At 35.1% G+C, this 26,374-nt stretch overlaps 3 protein-coding genes across 3 annotated transcripts; 1 reads left to right on the top strand and 2 right to left on the bottom strand.

Moving 5' to 3' along the window:
- The first annotated feature begins 1,447 nt into the window (after window positions 1-1,447).
- Window positions 1,448-21,054, top strand: LOC105324053 (FIGNL1-interacting regulator of recombination and mitosis). The gene is made up of 19 exons (XM_066077608.1): window positions 1,448-1,556; window positions 1,714-1,789; window positions 2,151-2,235; window positions 2,768-2,903; window positions 9,126-9,277; window positions 10,493-10,641; window positions 10,942-11,022; window positions 11,345-11,440; window positions 14,806-14,869; window positions 15,138-15,219; window positions 15,396-15,478; window positions 15,753-15,894; window positions 16,576-16,767; window positions 18,155-18,382; window positions 18,827-18,940; window positions 19,196-19,387; window positions 19,482-19,598; window positions 19,949-20,008; window positions 20,382-21,054. The coding sequence occupies exons 3-19, from the start codon at window positions 2,198-2,200 to the stop codon at window positions 20,541-20,543; spliced, it is 2,088 nt and encodes a 695-aa protein (XP_065933680.1). The 5' UTR covers window positions 1,448-1,556; window positions 1,714-1,789; window positions 2,151-2,197; the 3' UTR covers window positions 20,544-21,054.
- On the bottom strand, window positions 3,874-8,216 carry LOC117681750 (uncharacterized). Its single transcript, XM_066077604.1, has 2 exons — window positions 8,136-8,216; window positions 3,874-6,682 (listed from the first exon to the last, which is right to left on the bottom strand). The coding sequence occupies exons 1-2, from the start codon at window positions 8,156-8,158 to the stop codon at window positions 4,654-4,656; spliced, it is 2,052 nt and encodes a 683-aa protein (XP_065933676.1). The 5' UTR covers window positions 8,159-8,216; the 3' UTR covers window positions 3,874-4,653.
- On the bottom strand, window positions 20,751-25,188 carry LOC117681753 (uncharacterized). The gene is made up of 2 exons (XM_034447573.2): window positions 25,148-25,188; window positions 20,751-24,700 (listed from the first exon to the last, which is right to left on the bottom strand). Exons 1-2 carry the CDS (start codon window positions 25,186-25,188, stop codon window positions 22,651-22,653), a joined length of 2,091 nt encoding a protein of 696 aa, XP_034303464.2. The 3' UTR covers window positions 20,751-22,650.
- Window positions 25,189-26,374: the final 1,186 nt, after the last annotated feature.

Genomic DNA, 26,374 nt, shown 5'->3' with positions numbered 1-26,374 from the left:
TGTTAAAAAAAGAAGTCATCCATTTACCTGTAAACATATATCTATGTACCTATAATATTACACAAAGGGAAGAGTTCTATAAATCTCAAAATAAATTGTTTTTATAAAAGAGCATTCAGAGTAAGTTTGTGTGTAAGTCACTGTATGTAATAGTGTAAAAATGTGTTTAACTTTTGTGAAAAATATTCATTTTATGAAACATAACTTCAGGCTTCACAGGATTTGATCACGTGACCAACCAAGTTCATATCTCGATGAACTTTTTCACTTGCTGTTTATTTCTTAAGGTGGAATAACACATCATCACAAAATGGCAGTCCTCTGATCGAGACAACATTTTGTTTTTTTAAAAGGATTTAATCAATGGCAATACGTAACTTACTACATAGACGAGTGGAAAAAGTGTCGAGATTGTGATCTGTACATCTCGAGTTGGAATCCAGCTTGGGCTCTTGATTTTAATTTATTTAAATATTCCTTTTTATCCCCAAACTGTAATTTTTTCACTTATTTGACATATGTACAGTTTATTTATCATTATAACTTTCATAATCAAACAATGAAAGTAGACTTTTTGACAAAATCGCCAAATGGCAACCTACTTTGAATTTTACTCGCCAATTTCAAATTCAGGTTACCAGTAGTAAAACTTTGTGTGGCATTAAGATATCTGCATATTTTCTCTTATTAGATATACTGTAGAAAATATAAAAAAGAAATGTATTGTTGAAAAGTTTTTAATTCATTGCACATTTCATGTCTGGCAAAAAAGAAATGATTTCCATCCAATCAAAAATGACACATCATACTGTGGTTTCATCAATATTTGTTGAATACCAATTTTCGTGGAATTCATTGTTAAGTTGATCCACGAAATCAAATGTTCATCGAAGTGCAATTTCTATTAACATTTGATATTGATAGGGTCATTGGCCACGAATTTACCTATAATTGAAACTGTGATTTTCAATTCATCCACGAAAATTGATATCCTTGAATATTAATGAAACCACAGTACTCATTATTATAATATTTTCTGGCACTAGAAGTTTTCTTTTACATTGATTCTAAGAAGACAGGTCTACTAAATCTCCAAAATTGATTGTTCTGAGTGGATACGTAAAAGGAATACATGTATCTTGTACGAAGTTCTTTCACATTGGTGTAACAAAAAATAAGTTTCCCTTCTCGTTATATTAAAGTTTCTTGTTATGTTAAAGTGACACAAACATTACTAAACATATTTGTCTCATGCAGTTTTGCATCTAAAACTTCCATTGGATGAAGTCTCTTCTTCGTATATATTAATATAGGACTGAAACATGCCATGTTGTTTTAATAGTCTGCCACTTTGTTTATTTTAAAAGATTTTTGAACCTGACGTAAAATTTTTGAAAATAAACCAGGTGGATATTTTTGGTCACCAAATGACGACTGGCTATTAATTTAAGTGGCAAAACTTGTATTTAAGCTTCAAACGTGAACTATTTAGTCACAACTTCGAGCCCTGTTTGAGTGTCGTTTTCCAGGTGTGTTATTCCACCGTCGTTTTCCAGGTGTGTTATTCCACCGTCGTTATATTTTTCCAGATTTTACTGTTTGTTTTCATTGCAAAGTTGTGTTAAATGTAAGTCTTTACTGCCTTATTGTTTTATGGTAAGTTTAATTAGTGATTGTGTTTATCTTTAATGATATTCCTGTTTGTGTTTACAGGCCTTTCTGCGACCTCTGGACAACTTGAGAGTGAGTGACCCAGTCACAGAAAAGGAAGTACAGGAGATCACTCAGGGTAACCCCCGCCTCTATAATTAGTAACAAGTTTGAAGCATCAGTTGATTAGCTTATCATTGTTATCATAGTATGTTATTGAAGTCTGAGGTTATGGGAAATCCCCTTGACTGACGACTAGTTAAAGCCCTAAGATTCAATTGACTACATACTGGACATCTGTACAAATTGTTCTCCAAATAATGACTGAAAGAATTGAAAAATCTTTATTCGTTCAGTTAATTTTGAAATTTGTATTCTACTGGAGGACAAAGGTTCTATTATTTGTATTTAAATGCTTTCATTTTTAAAGAACTTGATATCTAAAAGAATTTCTCTGTATGCCTTTTATCAATAGACATTGAATGGAAGTATTATTTCAGTTTGCAGGGGTCTTTTTGATGTTTGTCAAATCGTGACCTCACTTGATATGAAGTTGATGGTTACCCTATGGAAAGCTATATCCAAGTAAAGTATTTTTTGCAACATTAACAATTAGTCCAAATGGAAATGGGAAACAAATGCAAATAAAGTATTGCAACATTGACAATATCATCCAGAAATAATTCACAAATGTAAGCATGCCAAGTAAATACAGAAAATTGATGATAAATCCTTGAAAAAGCCTGGAGTATCTCAGAATAAAGTAATTCTATGTTTATTATAGAATTATTGATGAATTGTCAATGTTACAGTAGGAAACTAAAAGTACTGTAAAAATATATTTTACAAAAATGCCACAATATCAGGAAATTATGTAAATATTGATTGAAAGAGAAAACTACCGTTAAACTTCGATATCTCGAACTCCGATATCTCGAATACAATGAATATGTCGAAGTGATTTTAAATCCCAACCACCAATTTTTAAAGTATTTTACCCTCAATATCTCGAATATTCGGATATCTCGAAGTTTTTCAACAGCCCCATCTAGTTCAAGGTAACGAAGTTTGACTGTAATTACTTAACCTAGTAGATAAATATACTCTTTGTTTGTAGGCATGCAGTCGGAAATAAGGCCCACATTGGTCAGCATCTGGAGGTGGGGGACATGGTAAACCACCTCTGTGGAGAAATCCAGACTGGATTTGTGTATCTCCTCCAGTTGCTTCCTCGTCTGGATCTGGAGGGACGGGTGAGTGACCATTACATTGATTATTTGGTGGTTCTATACATAGAGAATCATACATCCTCTCTTCAATATCACACCTTGGTGAGTAATCATAACATTGATTTCTAGGTGGTTCTGTACATAGAGAATCGTACATCCTCTATTCAAAATCACACCTTGTACAGTAAAACTCGTTTAGTATGAACACAGATATATGGAGAATTTTCAGATGTAGCGAAGTTTTTTTGAGTCCCTGTTAAAATTCTTAACAAAACTTTGCAAAATTTTACAGTTATAACGAATTCGGATACAACAAATTTACAGATATAGCGAACAGATATTGAGTCCCGAAGCGGTGATTAATAATGAAATTTAACACTTTTATAACTAATTTCTTTACAATTTAAAAAGTTTGCACTACCATTTAACATAATAGTTTGAATGATTTCATTTTCATATAAATTTTTCAATTCACAAACGATTATTAAAGGTATCAAAGGAATGTTTTTTTAGTTTTTAGGCCTCAATTAGCAAAAATTATAGTCTGGTGAAAGTAAACATGTATATAGTGAATTCGCTATTGTTATTACTACAAATTCGTTATACGGATATAACAAATTACGAAGTAAATCCATTGGTCCCTAGGAAATTGCTATAACCAAGTTTTACTGTATCAGACACCAATATCAGTCAAAGGACAGAAACTATAATATATATTATACAGTAAAACACGGTTATAGCGAACACGCTTATAATGAATTACCGCTTACAGCGAAGTGAATTTCATTCCTCAAGACTCTTTTACGTACTGAAAACTTGACGGATATATCGAATAACGAAGTAAAATTGCCCGTCCCTGGGACTTCATTATAACCGTGTTTTACTGTATGCTTAATAATGAAATACAGAACACAACAAATCAACTTACTACTACCTAGTGTGTCATTAAAACAAACAGAAAATTGAAATTGGTAACATACAGATTAAAGACTGATTAGATTTGAACATATTTTATTACGTAAATATATTACATAAACGGATTAGGCAGCAGGCAATACCTTCTCCATACAGATTCAGCTAACATCAGTATTGCAAATAATACAAAAATGGGGCTTTGTCAGTGTCTAGTCAATTTTGTTACATGAAATGTGGCTCACATTGAAAACAAGATAAAGTATTGATATACATGATTTTTATAATAATGTTGACATATACTATAACAATTTATTACATACGTAGTAATAAATACGTGGCTTTTGCACATGCGATACAGCTGACATTATAATACCGGTATACAGCCTCCAGGGCTGATATAGATCCGTATCACAATCTTTGCGGAACTCTGATTTTTCCCCATTAGATTTTGTAGAAATTTAAGGTAGTGATTTATACTTTACAATACAACGTCTGACATAATCCACTTGTTATTACGTCTTAAATTGAATTGAGACACAGACCATGAATGTCTTCGATATGTTGTCAAAAGTGTGTAATAAATATGTTAATACACACTCATTTCATTATTCCATCCTGTGTAGGTGTGTTTGTTATAATATTGATAATACACAAATGTTTAAAGTGAAGGATAACATTTGAAACTAAAGTTTGATAAACCAAAAGGTTGGGGGGGGGGTCAATGAGTACACTACTATAGCTTTTAACATTATTTGCAGAGAATGACTGTAACAAAAGGAGGATATATCATTGTAATCTGCATAGAAATCTATACATTTATATCAACTGTTTTTATGGTATTCCAAAATGAGGGATTTTTTTAGTAGTGTGAGGTTGTTCCTACTATATCATGTATTCTCCTGTGTGTAGCAGTTTGTATTCTGTTCCATGGAGACTGTGTGATCAGTGACTGTTGGTATGAGTATAGAGCAGCCTGGAGGTTCCCTGTGATCTGTTGACAGATCCCCAGGATCTCCCAGGAGATGTCTCTGAATAGATCTAATATATACAGTCCCTGATCATGGTGGACGAGGACCTGTAGCTCATCTAGAGCTGCTTGTGATAATGTTGTATCAATGTGTCTGTAACACAAGAACTCTAGGAAGTGTAACATTACAAACACTGGGATATGTAATAAAGAACTCTTGTTCTGTAGAGCAAACTGTTGTTCTGGTATTAGTTCACTGATATAACAGATTTCCTTGTGAAGTTCGATATCCTGTGCTACAGCCTGTCTCATCTTTGTAGACCAGGACTGTCCCCCTACAGCCTCAATATACCTCTCTCTGTCTACATGTCTCCTATACATCAGATATGGCTGTGCTAACTTGACCTTTGTCATCTCTAGAACAGATAAAGCTTCCCTGTATCTGAGTGTCTTGTAATAATGCATGGCAATGTACAACATGTCAGATACACACACAAACTTTGCTGCTAATTTCAACATGTGACAGGACATTTTGTCTGCAATATACATCTGTTTGTTGACACCTGTGTTAGTGTACATGTTGTGTAATTGAAATGCAGTACACTGAAATAAGGAGGCTGTAAATCTTTGTAATGTAACAAGTTGATAGTGTGTCAGGGGTGAATCTACTAATTGCTCTATTGCGTGTATGACTTTGGGAAGAACAAATAGATCTACTGGATGAGCAGCTGCTTTAGAGGACTCCCTGACAAGTTCTACATCATAATCAACTTCACACCTCATCATACTTTCATCTGTACACATAGAAAGTCTAGAATTGCATAGAACATCAATGATATAGGACCTGATAGAGGAACTGTGTAACAGACAGGCCAGACCTTTCTTGTACAATTCATGTAACTGTAGGAACAATCTGTTTTGTGCTGAGCCATGGACCTTTGTCAGAAACAGGTTGTTTTGTGGGATAAAAAAGTTTGGACAAACTCCCTCATACACCCATCTAAGGAGGAGTTTAAAGCAGACCCAGAAACCGGCCAGCAGATTTTGTGGACACCATTGAGGTAGTGTGTTTTGTTGAATCGCCCAAAAAACTGTTGTCTTCATGTGATAGGAACACAACAGTTTATTGGTTTCCTCTGACTGTTGATTCATTACTTCTTTTAAGAAAAGTTTTAACAGTCCATAAGTCAAAAACTGGCAGTGGTTCATTGACGAAACAAGTTTATATTCTGCCTTAGAAAAAGAAATTCTCCATTCTTCATGTTCATGGGGTCCTAATGGGTGTCCTATTGCTACAAAGTGACAGCCATTTCTGACAATGTTATTGACAATTTCAGGATCAGGCCATGAGTGACATCTGTCTATCCATGAGGAGGCAGACACAGGCCAAAAGTCACTAACAAAACAGTGAGCATGGTCATATTCTACTGTTCCTCTAACACCACTACCACAGGGTCCATGTACAGTAGAATTAGGATAAACTAATGAACAAGTTAACTGTCTGTATGTAGAACTAGATATATAGACTCTGTCGTTCATTCTGACACATGCTGATCGGACATATCTGTTTGTTGTTGGTGTCAGTAACTGAAGTAGAGTGAATCCTGGTGGACTCTCAGAACTGTCAGAGAGAATCAAGGTTGTATTGGCTCTGTTGTAATACTCAGACTGAGACATGTCCATGATCACTCGGTGGTTGTTTCGCCAGTACATAAAGTCCACATCTGATCCCTTCAGTCTGAACCCTTCTCTGTGACTTCCACTCATCATATCAATCATCCCATCATTAGGTATCACTCGTCTGTCCACCATATCCAGGATGTCCTCTGTCTCCCTCCTGATAGCTACCTGTTGTGAGGTCCCCATTATATTACACAGTCCCACAAACACTGACTCCGACATATGCTCAAGTCCCTCACATCTGTTATTAATATATAAATATTTTTATAAATACTTTAAAACTACTCTCATTTTACACAAAATTTCAAGGGTTTTTTTAAATTAAAAAAAGTTTATTTTTCCATAGAGAGGTATGCTTTTATCCAATATATATATATATACTGTATATTATTTTGATAATACCATTTAAGATTTTAGATTACATTTTGTTGAACTAATGAAATAATATACAATTACTAATTCAGTTTAAAAAAACCTCTACTATAAACACTTTTTTAAGATGTTATATTTTAAATTTGTTGTGGGATGATAATTGGGAATAGATAGATTATTCCAGAGAAAAATTAGATAAAACAAGATCCATTTATGATAATCATCTTTTTCTGGCTTTAATCAGAACCTTAATTGTTTCATTTGTCGGCAACTCAAAGAATAAAACTCGATTTTTTCTGGAATCTCTTTGCTTTGTTTGATATATACATGACAGCAATAATGCATTATTTATTACATGTATCTTTGGTAAAACTTGCTAAAACCATCAATGTTAAGGGGGATTGCCATGTATATTAACCACAGTAATTTCAAAGTAAGGTATTGACATCAATAACCGTATATGATTAATTAATTTTGTGTTGGTTGATACATGCTGCCAATGATACCAAACAGCTTAAAAAATAGAAAATTACTATTTATGAAATAGAAAACATTGGATATTCACTTGTTAATAAAATCATAGTAACTAGAAAAGTGTTTTGTCAGTCAGATTAAGGTACATGTTTCTACAATAGCGCAAAGGTCAGAGAAATAAAACAACCCATTGAGAGACATGAATGTCAAGTGACATCAGAGGGAACTTTCATTTATCCAATGAAACGACATCTTTTCTTTGAGTGATCTTTTTGTGATAATGGGATTGGTTGATAAAAGTTTCATGCAAACACTATAGTTTGTTCTCACTGAACAAAACTCTCAATGGGTGGTTCTCGGATCTCTCTGACTTTTAAAGACTTATTTTACAAAACCTTTCAAAAGTTAATTTGTGCTTTTGTAGAGACCTATATTTAAATCATATTGGGTTTTTTTCTGATTGACTTTTGAGTGGTTTTGTTAAATAAGTCTTTAAATCAACAAGTATACTAAATAGTCAATATTAAAGCCAAATTAGAAGTAAACATTGTTCTTAGCATCCTTTCAACCAGATAAATCATAAAAGTTCCATAATACATGGTACCCCTTTTCTCCAAGAATTTTATTTGGCGTAGATTTTAACATACCGGGTAACCTGAATTTAAATACAAGTTTACTGAAGTTTCTCTTGAGGAAGCTGAACTTATCGGCCATTAGCACCCTATAGAAGTTGAAATCGATACTAGTTTTAAAAACATATCAGTGATGAAAGAAAATTGTTGATTTGTATATCCTGCATCATTTGTATCTAAAGTTGAAACCAAATTAGATGATTGAATTTTACTTACATTTTTGGTGAAAAGGACTCCATTTTGTTATCTAGACTTGTGGAAATTACAAAGCTATTTTTAGATGTCAAAATTTTCTGAGTAATGTACTTTCATTTTGTTTTGAATGTTTAGTTTATTGATCTGATCTGTTACATGTTTTCTTCTTGTGTAAATAAATAAAAAATGAATAGACATTTGTAAAATAAATGTTATGTTATATTATTTTTGTACGGAACACTGAACATTTAATTTTAATTTTAAAGCCAGCATTTTTTTATTTTTAGGTTTACACACAACAAAATGATAAAGTTCCGTAGGAGGAGGAAATTAAAAAAAAATCACTTTTGACCGACAATTTTTTTTAATTTCCGAGCCAAAAAACTGTAATGTTCTGTAGGAGGAAAATGGTTTTTTCCGCATCATTTTTTTTCTAATAATACAATGAATGGCAACTTCATGATAGTGGTGTGTAACTGCATCAACCAAAAAAAAATCTTGATCCCGTCAAAAATTTGCTGTCGAGGGAAAAAAAGATCTCTTTTTTTTTATTTTTTTAAAAACTCAGAAAACCAAGCGGCGGGTTTGTAAACCTAAAAATAAAGAAATGCTGGTCCAAGCTGTTTAATATAAGCTTTCTGGCCTGGGTTTGCTGAAAGTCTTAGCTGAAGGCAGGTGAATCATTAATGTTACTAGTAGAAATAACACAATTACAAAATAGAAATAAAAAAAAACCCGTCAAAGTAGAACTTCTGCTGTACCAGATAGTTGCACTTTATACCGTAATTGAGGCTTTTACTCAGATATAAAAATTGTCTAACGTTTTCAAATTCAATTCAAGTCTTAAAGATTGTACATTTTTGGCACTTACACTATTCACATGAAATTAAATATAGATGAGTTTCCTAACTTATTGCAAAAATTAATATAATGGTTTAAAGTATCATTTAATTGATTGTGCAAAAAATGTACTAGTGAAAAAAGACATTGATATCCCAATGAATATTATAGGTATTATCCCAAGAAGATGAAAAAGGATTCCAAAAATCCCTCAAGATTTTGGGATTTCAGATGAAGATCTTGGTCATGTTGGTTCGGGAATTCTCTGACCTCCTCGACAGGTGTGAACAGCAGGTGTACAATTTACTCCTCACATTACACAGGTAGGACATGCTTTGAATGTAAAACTTTGTCAAGTTTTCATTGTAAATGACTATTTCTTTCTCTCAGTCAAGTTATATTAAAAATTAAACATGTAAGACATTGTATATTTATAAAGAAGATTAAAAGCAAAGTTTTAATTCAAAACATTAATTCATTGATTTTTCTATTTGATCTTTCAATCATTGTCTTTCAACCTTAAAATTGTACCTCAAATCAAACTCCAATATTCAACTTGTCAGGGTTAAACAGGGAACAGTAAGTGATCATATTGTTATCATGTCACTGTAAACCTGTAGTAATAATTTATGTCACACTGTAATTGGGTTATACTGTAAGCTGGTCCACACTGTAAGCTGGTCCTATGGTAAGCTGGTTAGACTGAAACTAGGTCAGATGGTAAGCTGGTCAGACTGTAAGCTAGCCATATTGTAAGTTGGTTATGCTGTAAACTGGTTAGACAGAAAATGATTCGTACTGTTCTTAAGTCATACTGTAAGTTTATTATAGAGTAAGCTGGTCAGACTGTTAGGCAGTTTTATTGTTTGTTAGCCAGTCAAATTGAAAATGGGTCATTCTGTAAGCTGGTCAGACTAAACTTGTCAAACTATAAGCTAGTCAAACTGAAAGTTGGTTTGACTGAAAATGGGTCCTTCTGTAAGCTGGTCATACTGGAAATGGGTCAAAAAATAAGCTGGTCAGACTGTGTGTGGATCAGACTAAAACAGTTATTACTGTAAGCAAGTCATACTGTGAGCCGGGCTGTTCAGACTAATAGCTGGTCAGATTGAAATTGAGTCAGACTGTAAGCTGGTCTAACTGATAATTGGTCAAACTGGAAGCTGCCCAGACTGAAAACGGGTTACACTGTAAGCAGGTCAGACTGTAAGCAGGTCAAAGTGAAAGCTTATCCAACTGGAAATGGGTCTGACTGTCAGCTGATCAGACTGTTAGCTAGTCAAACAAAAAAGTCAGACTGAAAATAGTTTTTACTATGAACAGGTCATACTGTAAGTTGGTAAAAATGTAAGCTGGTCAGCCTGTTAGCTGGTCCGATTGAAAACCAGTCATACTGAACTGGTTATATTGTAAGCAGGTTTCTGCAGTAAAACTGCTTTATAAGCAGTTACTATGGTACTATGACCTGTAGTCCACAAGGATCTAAATTTCCAGTTGAAATCTACTCATGTATATAGTTTATCTGTATTGTATTACAGACTTCTTCCACCGAGTTTATCTGCCCAGCAGATTGACCAGAAAAATCTCTCTGAAATTCAGCAACATCTAACCAATGCTACTGATGTCTTGATAAAGGCCTTCCTACCAAACAAAGTGTTCATTGAAACCTTGACTGGCATTGAGAAAGGTTTGTTTGTAAAGTTTTAGTGCTCATTGGAATAGTCATCCACATGTAAATATTTTTTTCCTGGTGAGAATATGTTTGCATTTAAACAGAAATATGCCATTCAAATTCTGGTTGTGAAAAGGGATTGTCATCATTGTTTTGCTGAAAAACGAAATCTGCTCTTACCGGTATATGTAATTGATAATTGTAAACACGGTTATAATGTAAAAGTTTTAGAGAGAGAAAACATACATTATGATGACATATTTGTACCGATACACCTACTTTTACATTTTAATATGGTGATGTGATTTATTATAGTGGGAGCCGTGAGAGATGAGGACAGTTTTCCTGACTTACAGATTTTACTCAGAGTCTTAGATAACCTGCCTCAGATGGAAGGTAATTGATACAGATTTGTAAAATTTACTCCCTTTTATCATTTTAATATTGATTTTTTAAAACAAAAGTACATATGGTGACAACATGAGTTACAGAGTTATCCCTCTTGTATTTACCATTAACTTTTTCAAAAACATCAGTAAACTTCAATAATTATATGTTATGAATTTAAATGCACAAAAAAGTACAAAACTTTTATATATACATTCAAACTATCAAAATCATCAGTGACATTTTCTTACAGTTTCATTCATATTTTTAAAATTGCTGATATTGCTTTTATTAAACAGAGATTTTATGTACTTTTTCATTGACATGGCAGACAGAATTCAGCAGTTGTGGGTGGATCCTTGCTTGTATCCCGAAGACCTGGAGAGACTCAGTGTGATAGAGGTGGTGTTCAGAACCACAGCTAGATGTAAGCTTATCTCTGTCCTATGTTGTTGACACAGTGTTATAGAGGTGGTGTTCAGAACCACAGCTAGATATAAGCTTATCTCTGTCCTATGTTGTTGACACAGTGTTATAGAGGTGGTGTTCAGAACCACAGCTAGATGTAAGCTTATCTCTGTCCTATGTTGTTGACTCAGTGTTATAGAGGTGGTGTTCAGAACCACAGCTAGATGTAAGCTTATCTCTGTCCTATGTTGTTGACACAGTGTTATAGAGGTGGTGTTCAGAACCACAGCTAGATGTATATGCTTATCTCTGTCCTATGTTGTTGACACAGTGTTATAGAGGTGTTGTTGAGACCCACAGCTAAATGTAAGCTTATCTTTGTCCTATGTTGTTAATGTAGTGTTATATAGGTGTTGTTCAGGACCACAGCTAGATGTAAGCTTGTCTTTGTCCTATGTTGTTGATGTAGTGTAATAGAGGTGATGTTCAGAACCACAGCTAGATGTAAGCTTATCTCTGTCCTATGTTGTTGACACAGTGTAATAGAGGTGGTGTTCAGAACCACAGCTAGATGTAAGCTTATCTCTGTCCTATGTTGTTGACACAGTGTTATAGAGGTGTTGTTGAGACCCACAGCTAGATGTAAGCTTATCTTTGTCCTATGTTGTTAATGTAGTGTTATAGAGGTGTTGTTCAGGACCACAGCTAGATGTAAGCTTGTCTTTGTCCTATGTTGTTGATGTAGTGTAATAGAGGTGATGTTCAGAACCACAGCTAGATGTAAGCTTATCTCTGTCCTATGTTGTTGACACAGTGTTATAGAGGTGGTGTTCAGAACCACAGCTAGATGTAAGCTTATCTTTGTTCTATGTTGTTGACACAGTGTTATAGAGGTAGTGTTCAGAACCACAGCTAGATGTAAGCTTATCTTTGTCCTATGTTGTTGACAGTGTTATAGAGGTGGTGTTCAGAACCACAGCAAGATGTAAGCTTATCTCTGTCCTATGTTGTTGACATTGTTATAGATGTGTTGTTCAGAACCACAGCTAGATGTAAGCATATCTTTGTTCTATGTCGTTGACAGTGTTATAGAGGTGGTGTTCAGAACCACAGCTAGATGTAAGCTTATCTCTGTCCTATGTTGTTGACAGTGTTATAGAGGTGGTGTTCAGAACCACAGCTAGATGTAAGCTTATCTCTGTCCTATGTTGTTGACACAGTGTTATAGAGGTGTTGTTGAGACCCACAGCTAGATGTAAGATTATCTTTGTCCTATGTTGTTAATGTAGTGTTATAGAGGTGTTGTTCAGGACCACAGCTAGATGTAAGCTTGTCTTTGTCCTATGTTGTTGATGTAGTGTAATAGAGGTGATGTTCAGAACCACAGCTAGATGTAAGCTTATCTCTGTCCTATGTTGTTGACACAGTGTTATAGAGGTGGTGTTCAGAACCACAGCTAGATGTAAGCTTATCTTTGTTCTATGTTGTTGACACAGTGTTATAGAGGTGGTGTTCAGAACCACAGCTAGATGTAAGCTTATCTTTGTTCTATGTTGTTGACAGTGTTATAGAGGTGGTGTTCAGAACCACAGCAAGATGTAAGCTTATCTCTGTCCTATGTTGTTGACAGTGTTATAGATGTGTTGTTCAGAACCACAGCTACATGTAAGCATATCTTTGTTCTATGTTGTTCACACAGTGTTATAGAGGTGGTGTTCAGAATCACAGCTAGATGTAAGCTTATCTTTGTCCTATGTTGTTGACAGTGTTATAGAGGTGGTGTTCAGAACCACAGCAAGATGTAAGCTTATCTCTGTCCTATGATGTTGACACAGTGCTATAGAGGTGTTGTTCAGAACCACAGCTAGATGTAAGCTTATCTCTGTCCTATGTTGTTCACACAGTGTTTTAGGGTTTGACACTAACGGTATAGCCCGCTGGCCTGGGACAACTGAAACTTGTGGTCAGGCTACCAAACAAGTCATAAAGGTTGTCCTGCGGGGCTACTGAGATTTTAAAAACCATACCATCATTCAAAGCAATGTGTTAATATTTTTTAAAATGTTATATACAAATTCCAAATATTCGCTACCGAGATTTTGAATCATTGGTGCGAGATAATTTGGTCTCATTACTATGTTATTGTTTGACGTTGTTTTGGTCCGACTTTAATTATCAAAAATCTGGATAATCAAAGTGTTTGAAACGTCAGTGAATTAACAGCGAATGCAAGCAGTGCACCGACATAGAGAATTGATCTGGGAAAAATATGGCATTATCTGGCAGATCAAGAATATCACCGATGGTTTTACAGCTGTTAACGTAACCGGATGTCAATTTTTCTTTATAGATTTGGCATTATTATGGGTTCTAACTCTTTACAATCTCTTTATTCTGGAACAATAGATGGATTCATATGATAAAAATCTTGTTACCAGTACTTTTGTTTTTAGTAAAAAAAACTGACAGATAAATGTAGGCCTACTTGCCTAAATAAAATTTGTTTCTTCCATTAAATTAAAAAAAATCATTTTTTATTAATAAAGTTACAAGTTTGCTAAAAATACAATCAGAATGCAGGATTTGGCATGTTAAAATCTTTTGTAAAAATTCCTGTACCCCCCAAGCAGGAGGGGAAAACTCCCTCCCACACCTACCCCCCTCGTAGCTCCACGACTCGGACAGCAGCTTTTGGCTGCTGGGCTACTAATTCACAGACAGGACTAGTAAGAAATGTAATTTGGTAGCCCTGCAGGCAACCATAGATTTTAAGTAAGTGTCTACCCCTGCTGTTATAGAGATGTTGTTGAGACCCAAAGCTAGATGTAAGCTTTTTCCTTTCTTATGTTGTTGACTTAATGTTATAGAGGTGGTGTTCAGAACCACAGCTAGATGTAAGCTTATCTCTGTTCTATGTTGTTGACACAGTGTTATAGAGGTGTTGTTCAGAACCACAGCTAGATGTAAGCTTATCTTTGTCCTATGTTGTTGATGTAGTGTTATAGAGGTGTTGTTCAGAACCACAGCTAGATGTAAGCTTATCTCTGTCCTATGTTGTTGATGTAGTGTTATAGAGGTGTTGTTCAGAACCACAGCTAGATGTAAGCTTATCTCTGTCCTGTCCTATGATGTTGTTTCAGTGTGATAGAGGTGTTGTTCAGAACCACAGCTCGAAATATTTTTGTTGTAGTATATGTTGGGAGATGCTTGCTATACTGGGCTTTTTTGTTTCAACTGAACAAGACTTCTTGCAGATAGGCAAAGGCACCAGAGGATTCCTATTAAATCAATATTATTCTGCTGATGTATCAGTTTGAATATATTTATATATACATGTACTTAAGTTTTATCGTTTTTTTTCATGTTGAATGTATTTTTCATCAGGTTCGGTAGAGATGGGTTTACCCTTGTACATCACGGATCCTAGTTTGACAGGAAAACATGAGAAGTAAGTATAAATCAAAATGTTTCTTTCTCAATATTTATATCATAAAAGAATATTTCTTAAAACTTGTGAAAAGGATCCAATTTTTACTTGGAAACCTGAGAAAAACAAAAATTTTCAATCTGTGAATTTAATGCTTCATAATATTTAGATAAGATAATGAAGGTTAAATTTTCATGAAAAACATAAATATCTATTAAGAAAATCATGAATGTTTCCTGACCTAACATTGTTTCTAAATTGATGATACATCATGTGCCTACTGTTTTAGGAGTATGACATTGTACGAGAATTGCTGTACAAGAGTGTGTGGATTTCTGGGAAGCCTGACAACTAAACTGTTCCACAAAGCCGTGAGTAAAATCACGCTGTTAAGTAACAAAAAAATATAATCTCTGGAATTTTGATATAACAACATATTTTTTGGTTTGAAATACTTTATTTTTGTAAGTTTTTGGTGGTTTTAATGAATGACTTTAGCAATGTTAAACTTGTACAAAGTCCCAGCAAACATTTACATGTACCACAGGAAGAAATCCTCCTGGAGAATATTCTATCACATGACCTCTGGTGTCGTCTGCTAGCTGAGGACGTCTGGTGCTTCCTTGTCAGGTCTGTTTATGAGGACTTTATTTATAGAAAGTGGTGTAGCAGTTAATTTTAAGACTCTGTTTCAATTAATTTGATCTTATGAATCCTAGCCTTGTGCAAAGTTACAAGTAAATTATCCCAAACAACCTCATGTATTAGTCTGTATGATTGTAACCTTACTTTACATGTATCTACTTGCAAAATTAATATAGATCCATTATCTACTGTTATTAAATTGAGATAGATTTATAGCTACTCTTATTACATTAATATCAGTTATGTTGTTGGATTACAGATACGGATCAGCGGACTTGTGCAGGGATCAGGTGAACTTTCTAGTGGAGCTGATGAAACAGTCGCCTCCAGCATTCCAACCTCCGTCCCCGCTCCTCTCACTGACTGTCCGCTTGATTAAATGTCTGGCTCCGGAGCATCAGGTGTTGATCTTAAACTTATTTAATACATGGAAGACTTTAAAGAATATGTGACTAATATTAAAAAGTTTTATAACAATGTGATCCATTTCACAGTAGCATCATATGCATGTGCTGTAATGTTGAAATTAGATTGTTAAAATTAGATTTCACAAAAAATCGAGTCAGGTTTGTGCAAATGTTGTCTGTGTTGGTTTGTGGTAAACCAAACTCAATATGTTCAACTCACACTCATTTGTGTATGGTTAAATACAGAATTGATGAAGCTCATCAGATAATGCGAGGAAACTATAGTTGAAGATTCTTTATATGACCTTTTAGATCCCATTGTGGTTTCTACATGATGTTATTGATGTTAAAGTACTATATACCGGTATTAATAGTGTTAGTAGGATTCAATCATGTTTTTCAAATATATCATGATTGCACATCAGAATATGTATTCTAGTTTATAATACCTGATTTGACATAGCAGCATTGAGTGGAAGAAAGCGAAAGAAGGTCTCCAGATTGTAGCATGAGTTAGTGTTAATATCTAGACATCCACTCCACTTACTCTTTCAACATGCCATTTTTAATAATGTTAGTAAAGAGAGCATAGTCGAGTACGGCTACATTAGCTATCCAGAGAACTGGACTCAAAGCCAGTAGATATTAACTTGGAGCTGTGTTGACTGGTTTCAGGCCGAGCTGACACAGAGCCTGGGGGCCTCTGATGACCCGGTCTCCCTCAGGGTCCTTGCCAGCTGTGTGCAGGGATTCTCTGACCCCGGCCTCTGCCAAGGGGTCATCCACTCCGTGTCAGAAATCTGTTCCCGGTTACTACGGGAGATAACGACCACAGAGGAATACACACAGGAAGATCTACATAGACTGGTAGGGGTAAACTGGGTATCCACAGAGATAGAGACATAGTGGAATCTACACAGACTGGTAGGGGTAAACTGGGTATCCACAGTGATAGAGACATAGGGGAATATACATAGACTGGTAGGGGTAAACTGGGTATCCACAGAGATAGGGACATAGGGGAATCTACACAGACTGGTAGGGGTAAACTGGGTATCCACAGAGATAGGGACATAGGGGAATCTACACAGACTGGTAGGAGTAAACTGGGTATCCACAGAGATAGGGACATAGGGGAATCTACACAGACTGGTAGGGGTAAACTGGGTATCCACAGTGATAGAGACATAGGGGAATCTACACAGACTGGTAGGGGTAAACTGGGTATCCACAGAGATAGGGACATAGGGGAATCTACACAGACTGGTAGGGGTAAACTGGGTATCCACAGAGATAGGGACATAGGGGAATCTACACAGACTGGTAGGAGTAAACTGGGTATCCACAGAGATAGGGACATAGGGGAATCTACACAGACTGGTAGGGGTAAACTGGGTATCCACAGTGATAGAGACATAGGGGAATCTACACAGACTGGTAGGGGTAAACTGGGTATCCACAGAGATAGGGACATAGGGGAATCTACACAGACTGGTAGGGGTAAACTGGGTATCCACAGAGATAGGGACATAGGGGAATATACACAGACTGGTAGGGGTAAACTGGGTATCCACAGAGATAGGGACATAGGGGAATCTACACAGACTGGTAGGGGTAAACTGGGTATCCACAGTGGTAGAGACATAGGGGAAAATACAGAGACTGGTAGGGGTAAACTGGGTATCCACAGTGATAGAGACATAGGGGAATATACATAGACTGGTAGGGGTAAACTGGGTATCCACAGTGATAGAGACATAGGGGAATATACACAGACTGGTAGGGGTAAACTGGGTATCCACAGTGATAGAGACATAGGGGAATATACACAGACTGGTAGGGGTAAACTGGGTATCCACAGTGATAGAGACATAGGGGAATCTACACAGACTGGTAGGGGTAAACTGGGTATCCACAGAGATAGGGACATAGGGGAATCTACACAGACTGGTAGGGGTAAACTGGGTATCTGGCAGGGGTAAACTGGGTATCCACAGAGATAGGAACATAAGGGAAATGTTCACAGAAATCTAATTCTAATCAAGTAATTATAAAAAAGACATGTTTTAAATAATTTAATGCTTCTACCGAATTCTTTGTTACAAAAAATGAATTATGGCTTGACACTCGTTTATTTCTGCATTACTTGTATTTTTTTCTGATACTTCTTCAAGATAATTAATAGTTTACATGTACATCTACAAAAGATGACTGGACTTTCCATAGCTTGCTTTGATTTTTACATGACCTTCAGGTCCTGTGCTTGTCCTGCCTCTGTGAGCTGCTGGGTCAAAATGACACGATCCCATTGGCTGTCCAACCCCATGTGACCTCCTCCATCACTGATACCATTGGTCGGCTGTGGAAGGGGATTGTGGCGTCTGATTGGCTGAACACTTCACTTTCATTGCAGTGTCTTGGGAAGTTAATTCTATTGAGCTCATACCTGCTGCTTTCTCTTGATAATGATGTCCTGGACAAGGTAAGTCAATTGTATTTAAAGTACATTTTCTATGTAATTCACAATTGTTACCACATACTAAAAATATTCCTTTACATGTCTTCCCCCGGTAAATATTATTGCAGTGTATTGATTGTCTCATTTAAAATGTATAACCAGTACTTTATTATTTTAAATAAATTTACAATGCTGTCATATTTTTATCCACATTCTGTAGATTCCTAATTTAATGTCATGAATTAATATCCCTTTAAAAAACAGAATAAGCAGATTTTAAAGTCCTGCTTTTTTCAGACAAGTTGGACTATATGAAATTTTAACAAAAAACATGGTGCTCGCGATATTATGTTCTTGCGATTTTATACAAAACAGCAGAATAGCGGAATTAAATACACACATGAAATAAGGAATTTACAGTATTTATAAGATGATCTAGCATGCAGGATTTCTCTCATTCACTTTCAGATTTTGACAGGAATGAGTTCCTGCGTTCAACAAGAGAGCTCTGTTCATCTACATCTAACCCTTGTCTACTTTCTGAGGTCATTTGGAAAAGTCAGACTGCCAGCATCACCAGAGGTTTGCTTGATTAAGATGCAGATGGATGAGTTTATGAATATGATTCATATCTGAAGCAAAATACAAATTGTTAATGTTTTGTGTTACTTCAACAGCAACATTATATAATGAAGAAATTTTCTGGCTTCTTTGATTTTTGATCACAGAAATAATGTTAGATAGCAGAGTTTATAAATATGAATCATATCTGAAACAAATTAAGCATTTTAGATCGCTTTTGATGTTGATATACTTTTTCCTTTATCAAATAAACAGCAACCTCAGATGTTGAAAAGATTATCTGATCTATTTGTGGCAACCTTGACCTCATCTGACCTATTTATCTACCACCACGGGTTGTCTGCCTTTACCAAGTTTGCAGAAGAAACCCTGCATGAGGCCGTGGTCCCCAGTTGTATAGAGGATCAGCCCGGGCTTCAGGACTGTGTGGTGCAGTTTATTAACAAGGTAGCCATTTTATTGAAATGGAAAATACATGCAGTGCCAATACATTTATTTGACTTGTAAACTTTGATGAAGATGAGAATTGTTTACCTTTCAGAGTCCTTACACCTGCTCAGGTGAGTTGAGTAGATTGGATTTTCTGAGGATTGTGCCCCCATGTAGAATAGGTGTGGACATGGACTCAGACTCTGGTGTCAGTGACCACCAAAGTGGGGTAAGGCCTTACACACACACACACACACTCTCTCTCTCTCTCTCTCTTTCCTTTTTTCTCTCATTCTCTTTCTCATTGATCTGACATCTAAAAATTTATTCAGTCCAATTCAAGTTTTAAAGAACATTTCCTTACATGTACATATGATTGATTTGTCATGCTGTACTCTTTGATAATCAAGAGGTATAATATTGTGTTTACAGCCCTGTAGTATATTCGAATGGTTGGCCTGTAATGCTTTATTCTTAAATGATCAATACGTATTGTGTTTACAGCCCTGTAGTACATGCATATACATGAATGACTTATTATGCTGTACTCTTTGATAATCAATTGCCTTATGTTTACAGCCCAGTAGTAAGAGACCTCGACTGATGGAAAATGCCAATCATTGTCAGGTGTCTCAACAGGTAATAGCTTAATGTAGAGAACAAACTTCATATGATAACAATGTTAAGAACTAGCTGAATGTTCTAGTACGCATCGTTATCAGATGGTTCAGTTGAACTTTAATGTCTCAACCATTGATCACCATGGATATGTTGTAGAAGGTTTGAAGCTCCAACCGCCATATCAATATGTGTATTGTAACCTCTGTACCTTGAATCTTTGGTTATCTTAATGTTTATCTTGGTCATCGAGCTCAAGAAAACGTATTGTGATTGAACATATGTTTCTGGGCATTGTGATTTATTTCATTTTTATTGATAACTGTGAAATTTAATGCCAACTTATTTAAATAGCAATAAACTAAAGATAATCAGCTGGTTCTGTTTTATCTAGCTGAAGATTTCTGTAGAGGAGTTGGTGGGAGTGTTACAAAAGACTTTGTCTGACCTAGAAGCCTTCACTAAATCTGAGGACACCGACATGACTCCACAAACCTGGAACAATCTGGAACATATCCAGACGAAGATCATGGATATCATAAAAGAGAAAGGCTGATCTGTAGCCATTGATCATGAGGAACATCCTTCATCTCGATCAAGCTTACTTATAGCAAAAAGGAGACAGGAGTAAAGAGGACTATATTTTAAAAATGTGGAACATCCTGGAACATTTCCAAATAAAGATCGTGGATATCATAAGGAATACTCTTCATCTCGACTATGCTTACTTATAGCAACAAGGAGACAGAAATAAACAAAAAACGACTGGAGTAGTATATTTATTTACATGAAACAAGATTCAGATTTATATTACAGTCAATGCTTCGTGATTAGGAATGGACAAACATTTCATGTTTTATATTTACACATTACTCACTGGAATATATCCATGTTAGGATTATATTGAATCATTAAGGTGACAGACATTTTGTGTCATTATCAACAAGTCAGATACGATCAGTGATATGACATTCTCCTGTATAACTTGTTATTAGATTTTTATTGATTAAAATTTATTTTATTTGTTTTTGAAATGAAGAATTAAAATATTGTTTACCGGTACACAATCTTTCATGATTATGTTGGTATATTTTTGACCACTTGTATAATAAAGTGTTTATGAACGCTTTACAGACCAACAGAAATTCTTTTTCGAGCTTTATAGCATAAGAAAAAATAATGATATACATTGCATATTTTATTCAATTCAGTTCATTGACATCACCATGTTGGCATACAGTCAAATTGAAATCAAATGACAGACAAAAAAATAGTATAAGATAAAGGCTATAGCATGCAAGACTTACACAATTCTTTATAGTTCCTGGAACTGTTTTTACCTTACAAAAATTATTAACTTTACTGGAAACATAAATTGTAGTAGATTTTATAAACAATGATGAGAAATAGGATGAGGACACAACCGGACGTTTGTATATACCAATATTTAATGAAAGTCATACATTTGTCGGTTTATTTTCTCTAGATGAGATGTATTACAAGAATGCATGTATTATTATTTCATTGTAAATACACAAATCAAATTGTAAAAAAAGTTAACATAAAAATATGTTAATATAGTACGTGTACGTACATACATACATCCATACAATTTACATTACTTAAGGTTGGCAGGGACGGAATGAAACCTTTCTCCCATATCTTGTAAAAGACAACAAAATGACCAAAAAACAAACACTAAAACTAGGGCCATTTTAACAGGACAATGGACTTTGGCTATAGTTGTGTCTTACAGCATTAATGTGACAGGCCTGTCTGTTATCCTTTAATGCATTGCTTATTGAAATAAACAATATTCTGTCTATATATCTGGCTGCGTATTCCGTGCAGGTCAGTGTAATTGTTTATTGTTCTGATGCAAACTACAGATATATATGTATCATATCGAAGGTCTTTGTAAAATGACTCTATTCACACTCGACATCATATCGTTACTGTTTGAAAGAGATGTTTAAGGGGAACAGGACATTGTAGTGAAAAAATATTTGTCAATGATATTTTTTGCTTTTTAACACATTAACTTGAAGATGTCCTCTCGGTTACTTTTTTACCTTGCAAGGGAGATATTTTGATCCCCTTTTTCTGGCCTTATGAATATTTTTAACGATTTCAATTTTATGCAATAATTGTTTTATTTGATGGCATTTATTTGCAAATTATTTTTATTAATTTAAGAACGGAAACAAATTTCAAAGTTATATAAACATTGGCTTTTTTACATAGCAATATCATAATTTTATCAAAATATTCTTTAAATCAGCACTTCAAATTTGGAGACTTTTTATTCTAAATATAAATTTGAGCAAACTGGCACATAAAAATTTCTCAATGAATTTTTCTTAAAAATTTCATATATCAACCTTAGCATGTGCTTTATAACTTAAAAGATTTTCATGGCAACTTCCTAGGCATTCAATACAATAGGAATCAACCCTACCCCTATTATCGAAGTATGACCTTTTGTGACAATATATTTTTCGACCCTCTAAAAAGTAATAAATTCTTTAAATTTATTTATTTACATGTATTCCAAAATGTGATGCTGTAAGGATGTCCCCATCTGTTTTGTAGTTGAATAGAACAATGTACATTTATATTTATAGTTTTGTAAGTTTAATGACTTCAGTCTGAAACTTGTGTTCTTAATTACTACTATTTATGTGCAGAATTGAGTTTGCTCCTACTATGTCACGAGTTCTCCTGTGTGTAGCAGCGTGTATGTTATGGAATGGATTCTGTGTGTTAAGTGACTGTTGGTATGAGTATAGAGCAGCCTGGAGGTTCCCTGTGATCTGTTGACAGATCCCCAGGATCTCCCAGGAGATGTCTCTGTGTATATCACCTACATACAGTCCCTGATCATGGTGGACTAGAACCTGTAGCTCATCTAGAGCTGCTTGTGATAATGTTGTATCAATGTGTCTGTAACACAAGAACTCTAGGAAGTGTAGCATTACAAGCACCGGGATACATAATATTTTATCTTTGTTCTGTAGAGCAGACTGTTGTTCTGGTATTAGTTCACTGATAGAACAGATTTCATTGACAAGTTTGATATCCTCTGCTACAGCCTGTCTCATCTTTGTAGACCAGGACTGTCCCCGTACAGCCTCAGTATACCTCTCTCTGTGTACATGTCTATACATCAGATATGGCTGTGCTAACTTGACCTTTGTCATCTCTAGAACAGATAAAGCTTCCCTGTATCTGAGTGTATTGTAATAATGCATGGCAATGAACATCATGTCAGAAACATACCCAAACTTGGCTGCTAATTTTAGCATGTGATAGGACATTTTATCTGCAATATACATCTGTTTGTTGACACCTGTGTTTGTGTATATACATGTATTGTATGACTGAAATGCAGTATACTGAAATAAGGAGACAGTAATTTTCTGTAATGTGACAACTTGATAGTGTGTCAGGGGTGAATCTACTAATTGCTCCATTGTGTGTATGACTCTGGTTAGACCAAAGAGATCTACTGTAGGAGCAACAGCTTTATCAGACTCTTTTACAAGTTCTGCATCATAATCAACTTCAGACCTCATTATACTCTCATCTGTACAAATATAAAGTCTGGGATCGTACAGGACACCAATGATATAGGACCTGATAGAGGAACTCTGTAACAGACAGGCCAGACCTTTCTTGTACAATTCATGTAACTGTAGGAACAATCTGTTTTGTGCTGAGCCATGGACCTTTGTCAGAAACAGGTTGTTTTGTGGAATGAAAAAGTTTGGACAAACTCCCTCGTACACCCATCTAAGGAGGAGTTTAAAGCAGACCCAGAAACCGGCCAGGAGATTTTGTGGACACCAGTGAGGTAGTGTGTTTTGTTGAATGACCCAGAAAATTGTTGTCTTCATGTGATAGGAACACAACAGTTTATTGGTTTCTTCTGATTGTTGGTTCATTACATCTTTTAAGAAAAGTTTTAACAATCCATAAGTCAAAAACTGGCAGTGGTTCATTGAAGAAACAAGTTTATATTCTGCCTGAGAAAACGAAAATCTCCATTCTTCATGTTCATGGGGTCCTAACGGGTGTCCTATTGCTACAAAGTGACATCCATTTCTGATAATGTCATCAACAACTTCAGGATCAGGCCATGAGTGACATCTGTCTATCCATGAGGAGGCAGACAGAGGCCAAAAGTTGCAAACAAAACAGCAGGCAGTGTCATATTCTGTTCTTCCCAGAACACCACTACCACAAGGTCCATGTACAGTAGAATTAGGATAAATTGATGAACAAGTTAACTGCCTGTGTATAGAACTAGATATATAGACTCTGTCATTCATTCTGACACATGATAATTGGACTTGTCTATATCTTGATGGTGTCAGTAACTGAAGTAGAGTGAATCCTGGTGGACTCTCAGAACTGTCAGAGAGAATCAAGGTTGTATTGGCTGTGTTGTAATACTCGGACTGAGACATGTCCATGATCACTCGGTGGTTGTTTGGCCAGTACATAATGTCCAGATCTGATCCATTCAGTCTGAACCCTTCTCTCCTACTTCCACTCATCATCGAAATGGTCCCATCATAAGGTGTCACTCGTCTCACCACCATCTCCCTGATGTCCTCTGTCTCCCTCCTGATAGCCACCTGTTGTGAGGTCCCCACTTTCTCACACATCCCCACAAACACTGACTCCGACATGTGCTGTATTTCCTCACGCCTGTACGTCATAATCAATAGGTATATAAATATTGAACATAGTTTTTTAAAGTTAAGTCTCGTTCATAATTATTAGGATAACCTTTAAAATTAGATGGCATTTTTTTTTCACCAATAACAAATATTATGCGCAATGCATTTTTAAACTTTTCCAGAAATCATCGGTTTTTAATTGTTACCGATTGACTAGTATGTACAACGTGTTAATGAAGTACCTTTTATTGGGGGGGGGGGGGGGGGGTCATTTAATGGATTGAAAACTGGGTGCTTTATGGTCCAATATTAGTATTCATCTAGGTCATGTATAACTATGAAGATATAGTGAGCACCTCTAATAACACCGAATCTGCCTTTGAGACATCTTCCTATAAAAAGGTCAGCTGGATCAGAAACCCTTGAATTGGGAAGATTCATTTGAGAACAAACTTGAAGAATGAATTTTACTTACATTACTGTGTGAAACGACTCCATCGCTCTGGAAATTACCATTCTATTTTTAGAAAATGTCTTGCCTGAGAATTTTACTTTCATTTTGTTGCCTTTGATCTGTTCGATTTGTTTTATTTGATTACGACAATTTGGTAGATTCTTGTAACAGATATGTAAATTGATTAATTTTTGTGTTATATATGGAGGAATGTGAAATGTAAATCTCGTAATATTGATGTTAATTTTTTTTTTGTGTTAGGTCTAAGGGGAGGGGTGGGGGGGGGGGGGGGTTAACTAGTTTGTATGCTGACATTTTTCCCTGAAAGACCATAGGCGCTCCCCGCTAAATGTGAATGACGAACGATATATATTTATTAAATAAATAAATACCTTTTCAATTGTTCAAATTTACATTCAAGGTACTGGCAGATTTGAATAATACCAAATCTGACTGTATTTTTGCTGATAACATTTTGCATATTTTTATTTATCTCGTTTATCCTTGCATACATGTAATACTAACACTAGTACATGTATTATAAGATAACATTAACTTCCTTGAAATTACTACATTTTATCAAATATCTACAGTATTAGTGTAATTTATTATTGTATAAGTACAAACTGAGTCGTATTTGCAATAATATTGTATGTTGTTCAACATGTAGAGAGAGGGCGAATTAAGTTTTTATATAACTTGTGCCCAATCCCATTGTATTATATATTGCAATAAAAGTTGTTCAAATCAATCTATTCATATATGTCTCTAACCTCTATATTATAAGATTTTATAGGAAAGAGGGTAGACATATATAAATTACGAAAGACGAATAAAGCCACATAAAAAATATTTTTATCTCGTAATTACGAGAAAAGATTTCTCTATTACGAGTTAATCATCTCGTTATTACGAGAAATGACATCGTTTTTACGATTTAATTATCTCGTTATTACGAGAAAAGATATATATATATATAAAATGGATCGTTTTATTGTTCTACATGTACTCTCTGGTTCTCTATGTTAAATGGGTGAACATATTTTAAAAAATTCATTTAAATTCAAATTTCATAAGAAGGAGCAAAGCAGATTGATTAATAAATTAACTGGCCAGTTTATAAGTTACCTGTAACTAATAGAATTGTGTTTTTATGACTAGGACTATATGTCCTACCTGGTATTTACTTCGGAGTGGGGATGTAATATACGTTAAAAAGTAAAATTACTTGCAGTACTTTCCACTTAT

This window comes from Magallana gigas, chromosome 2 (genome assembly GCF_963853765.1).
Source record: "Magallana gigas chromosome 2, xbMagGiga1.1, whole genome shotgun sequence".
NCBI classification, from domain to species: Eukaryota; Metazoa; Mollusca; class Bivalvia; order Ostreida; family Ostreidae; genus Magallana; species Magallana gigas.
Note: the sequence above shows the minus strand (reverse complement) of the source record. Positions and strands in the feature narration are given on the sequence as shown.

What these genes read in the sequence shown, in the direction of transcription:
- LOC105324053 (XM_066077608.1), top strand. Translation starts at nt 2,198, where the DNA reads ATGAAGTTGATGGTTACCCTATGGAAAGCTATATCCAA. An exon ending in CTTGACTGGCATTGAGAAAG is followed by an intron (nt 10,642 to 10,941) that starts GTTTGTTTGTAA and finishes GATTTATTATAG; the next exon opens with TGGGAGCCGTGAGAGATGAG. An exon ending in TAACCTGCCTCAGATGGAAG is followed by an intron (nt 11,023 to 11,344) that starts GTAATTGATACA and finishes TTGACATGGCAG; the next exon opens with ACAGAATTCAGCAGTTGTGG.
- LOC117681750 (XM_066077604.1), bottom strand. Translation starts at nt 8,158, where the DNA reads ATGGAGTCCTTTTCACCAAAAAT. An exon ending in GAGTCCTTTTCACCAAAAAT is followed by an intron (nt 6,683 to 8,135) that starts GTAAGTAAAATT and finishes TATTAATAACAG; the next exon opens with ATGTGAGGGACTTGAGCATA.
- LOC117681753 (XM_034447573.2), bottom strand. Translation starts at nt 25,188, where the DNA reads ATGGTAATTTCCAGAGCGATGGAGTCGTTTCACACAGTAAT. An exon ending in GAGTCGTTTCACACAGTAAT is followed by an intron (nt 24,701 to 25,147) that starts GTAAGTAAAATT and finishes TATGACGTACAG; the next exon opens with GCGTGAGGAAATACAGCACA.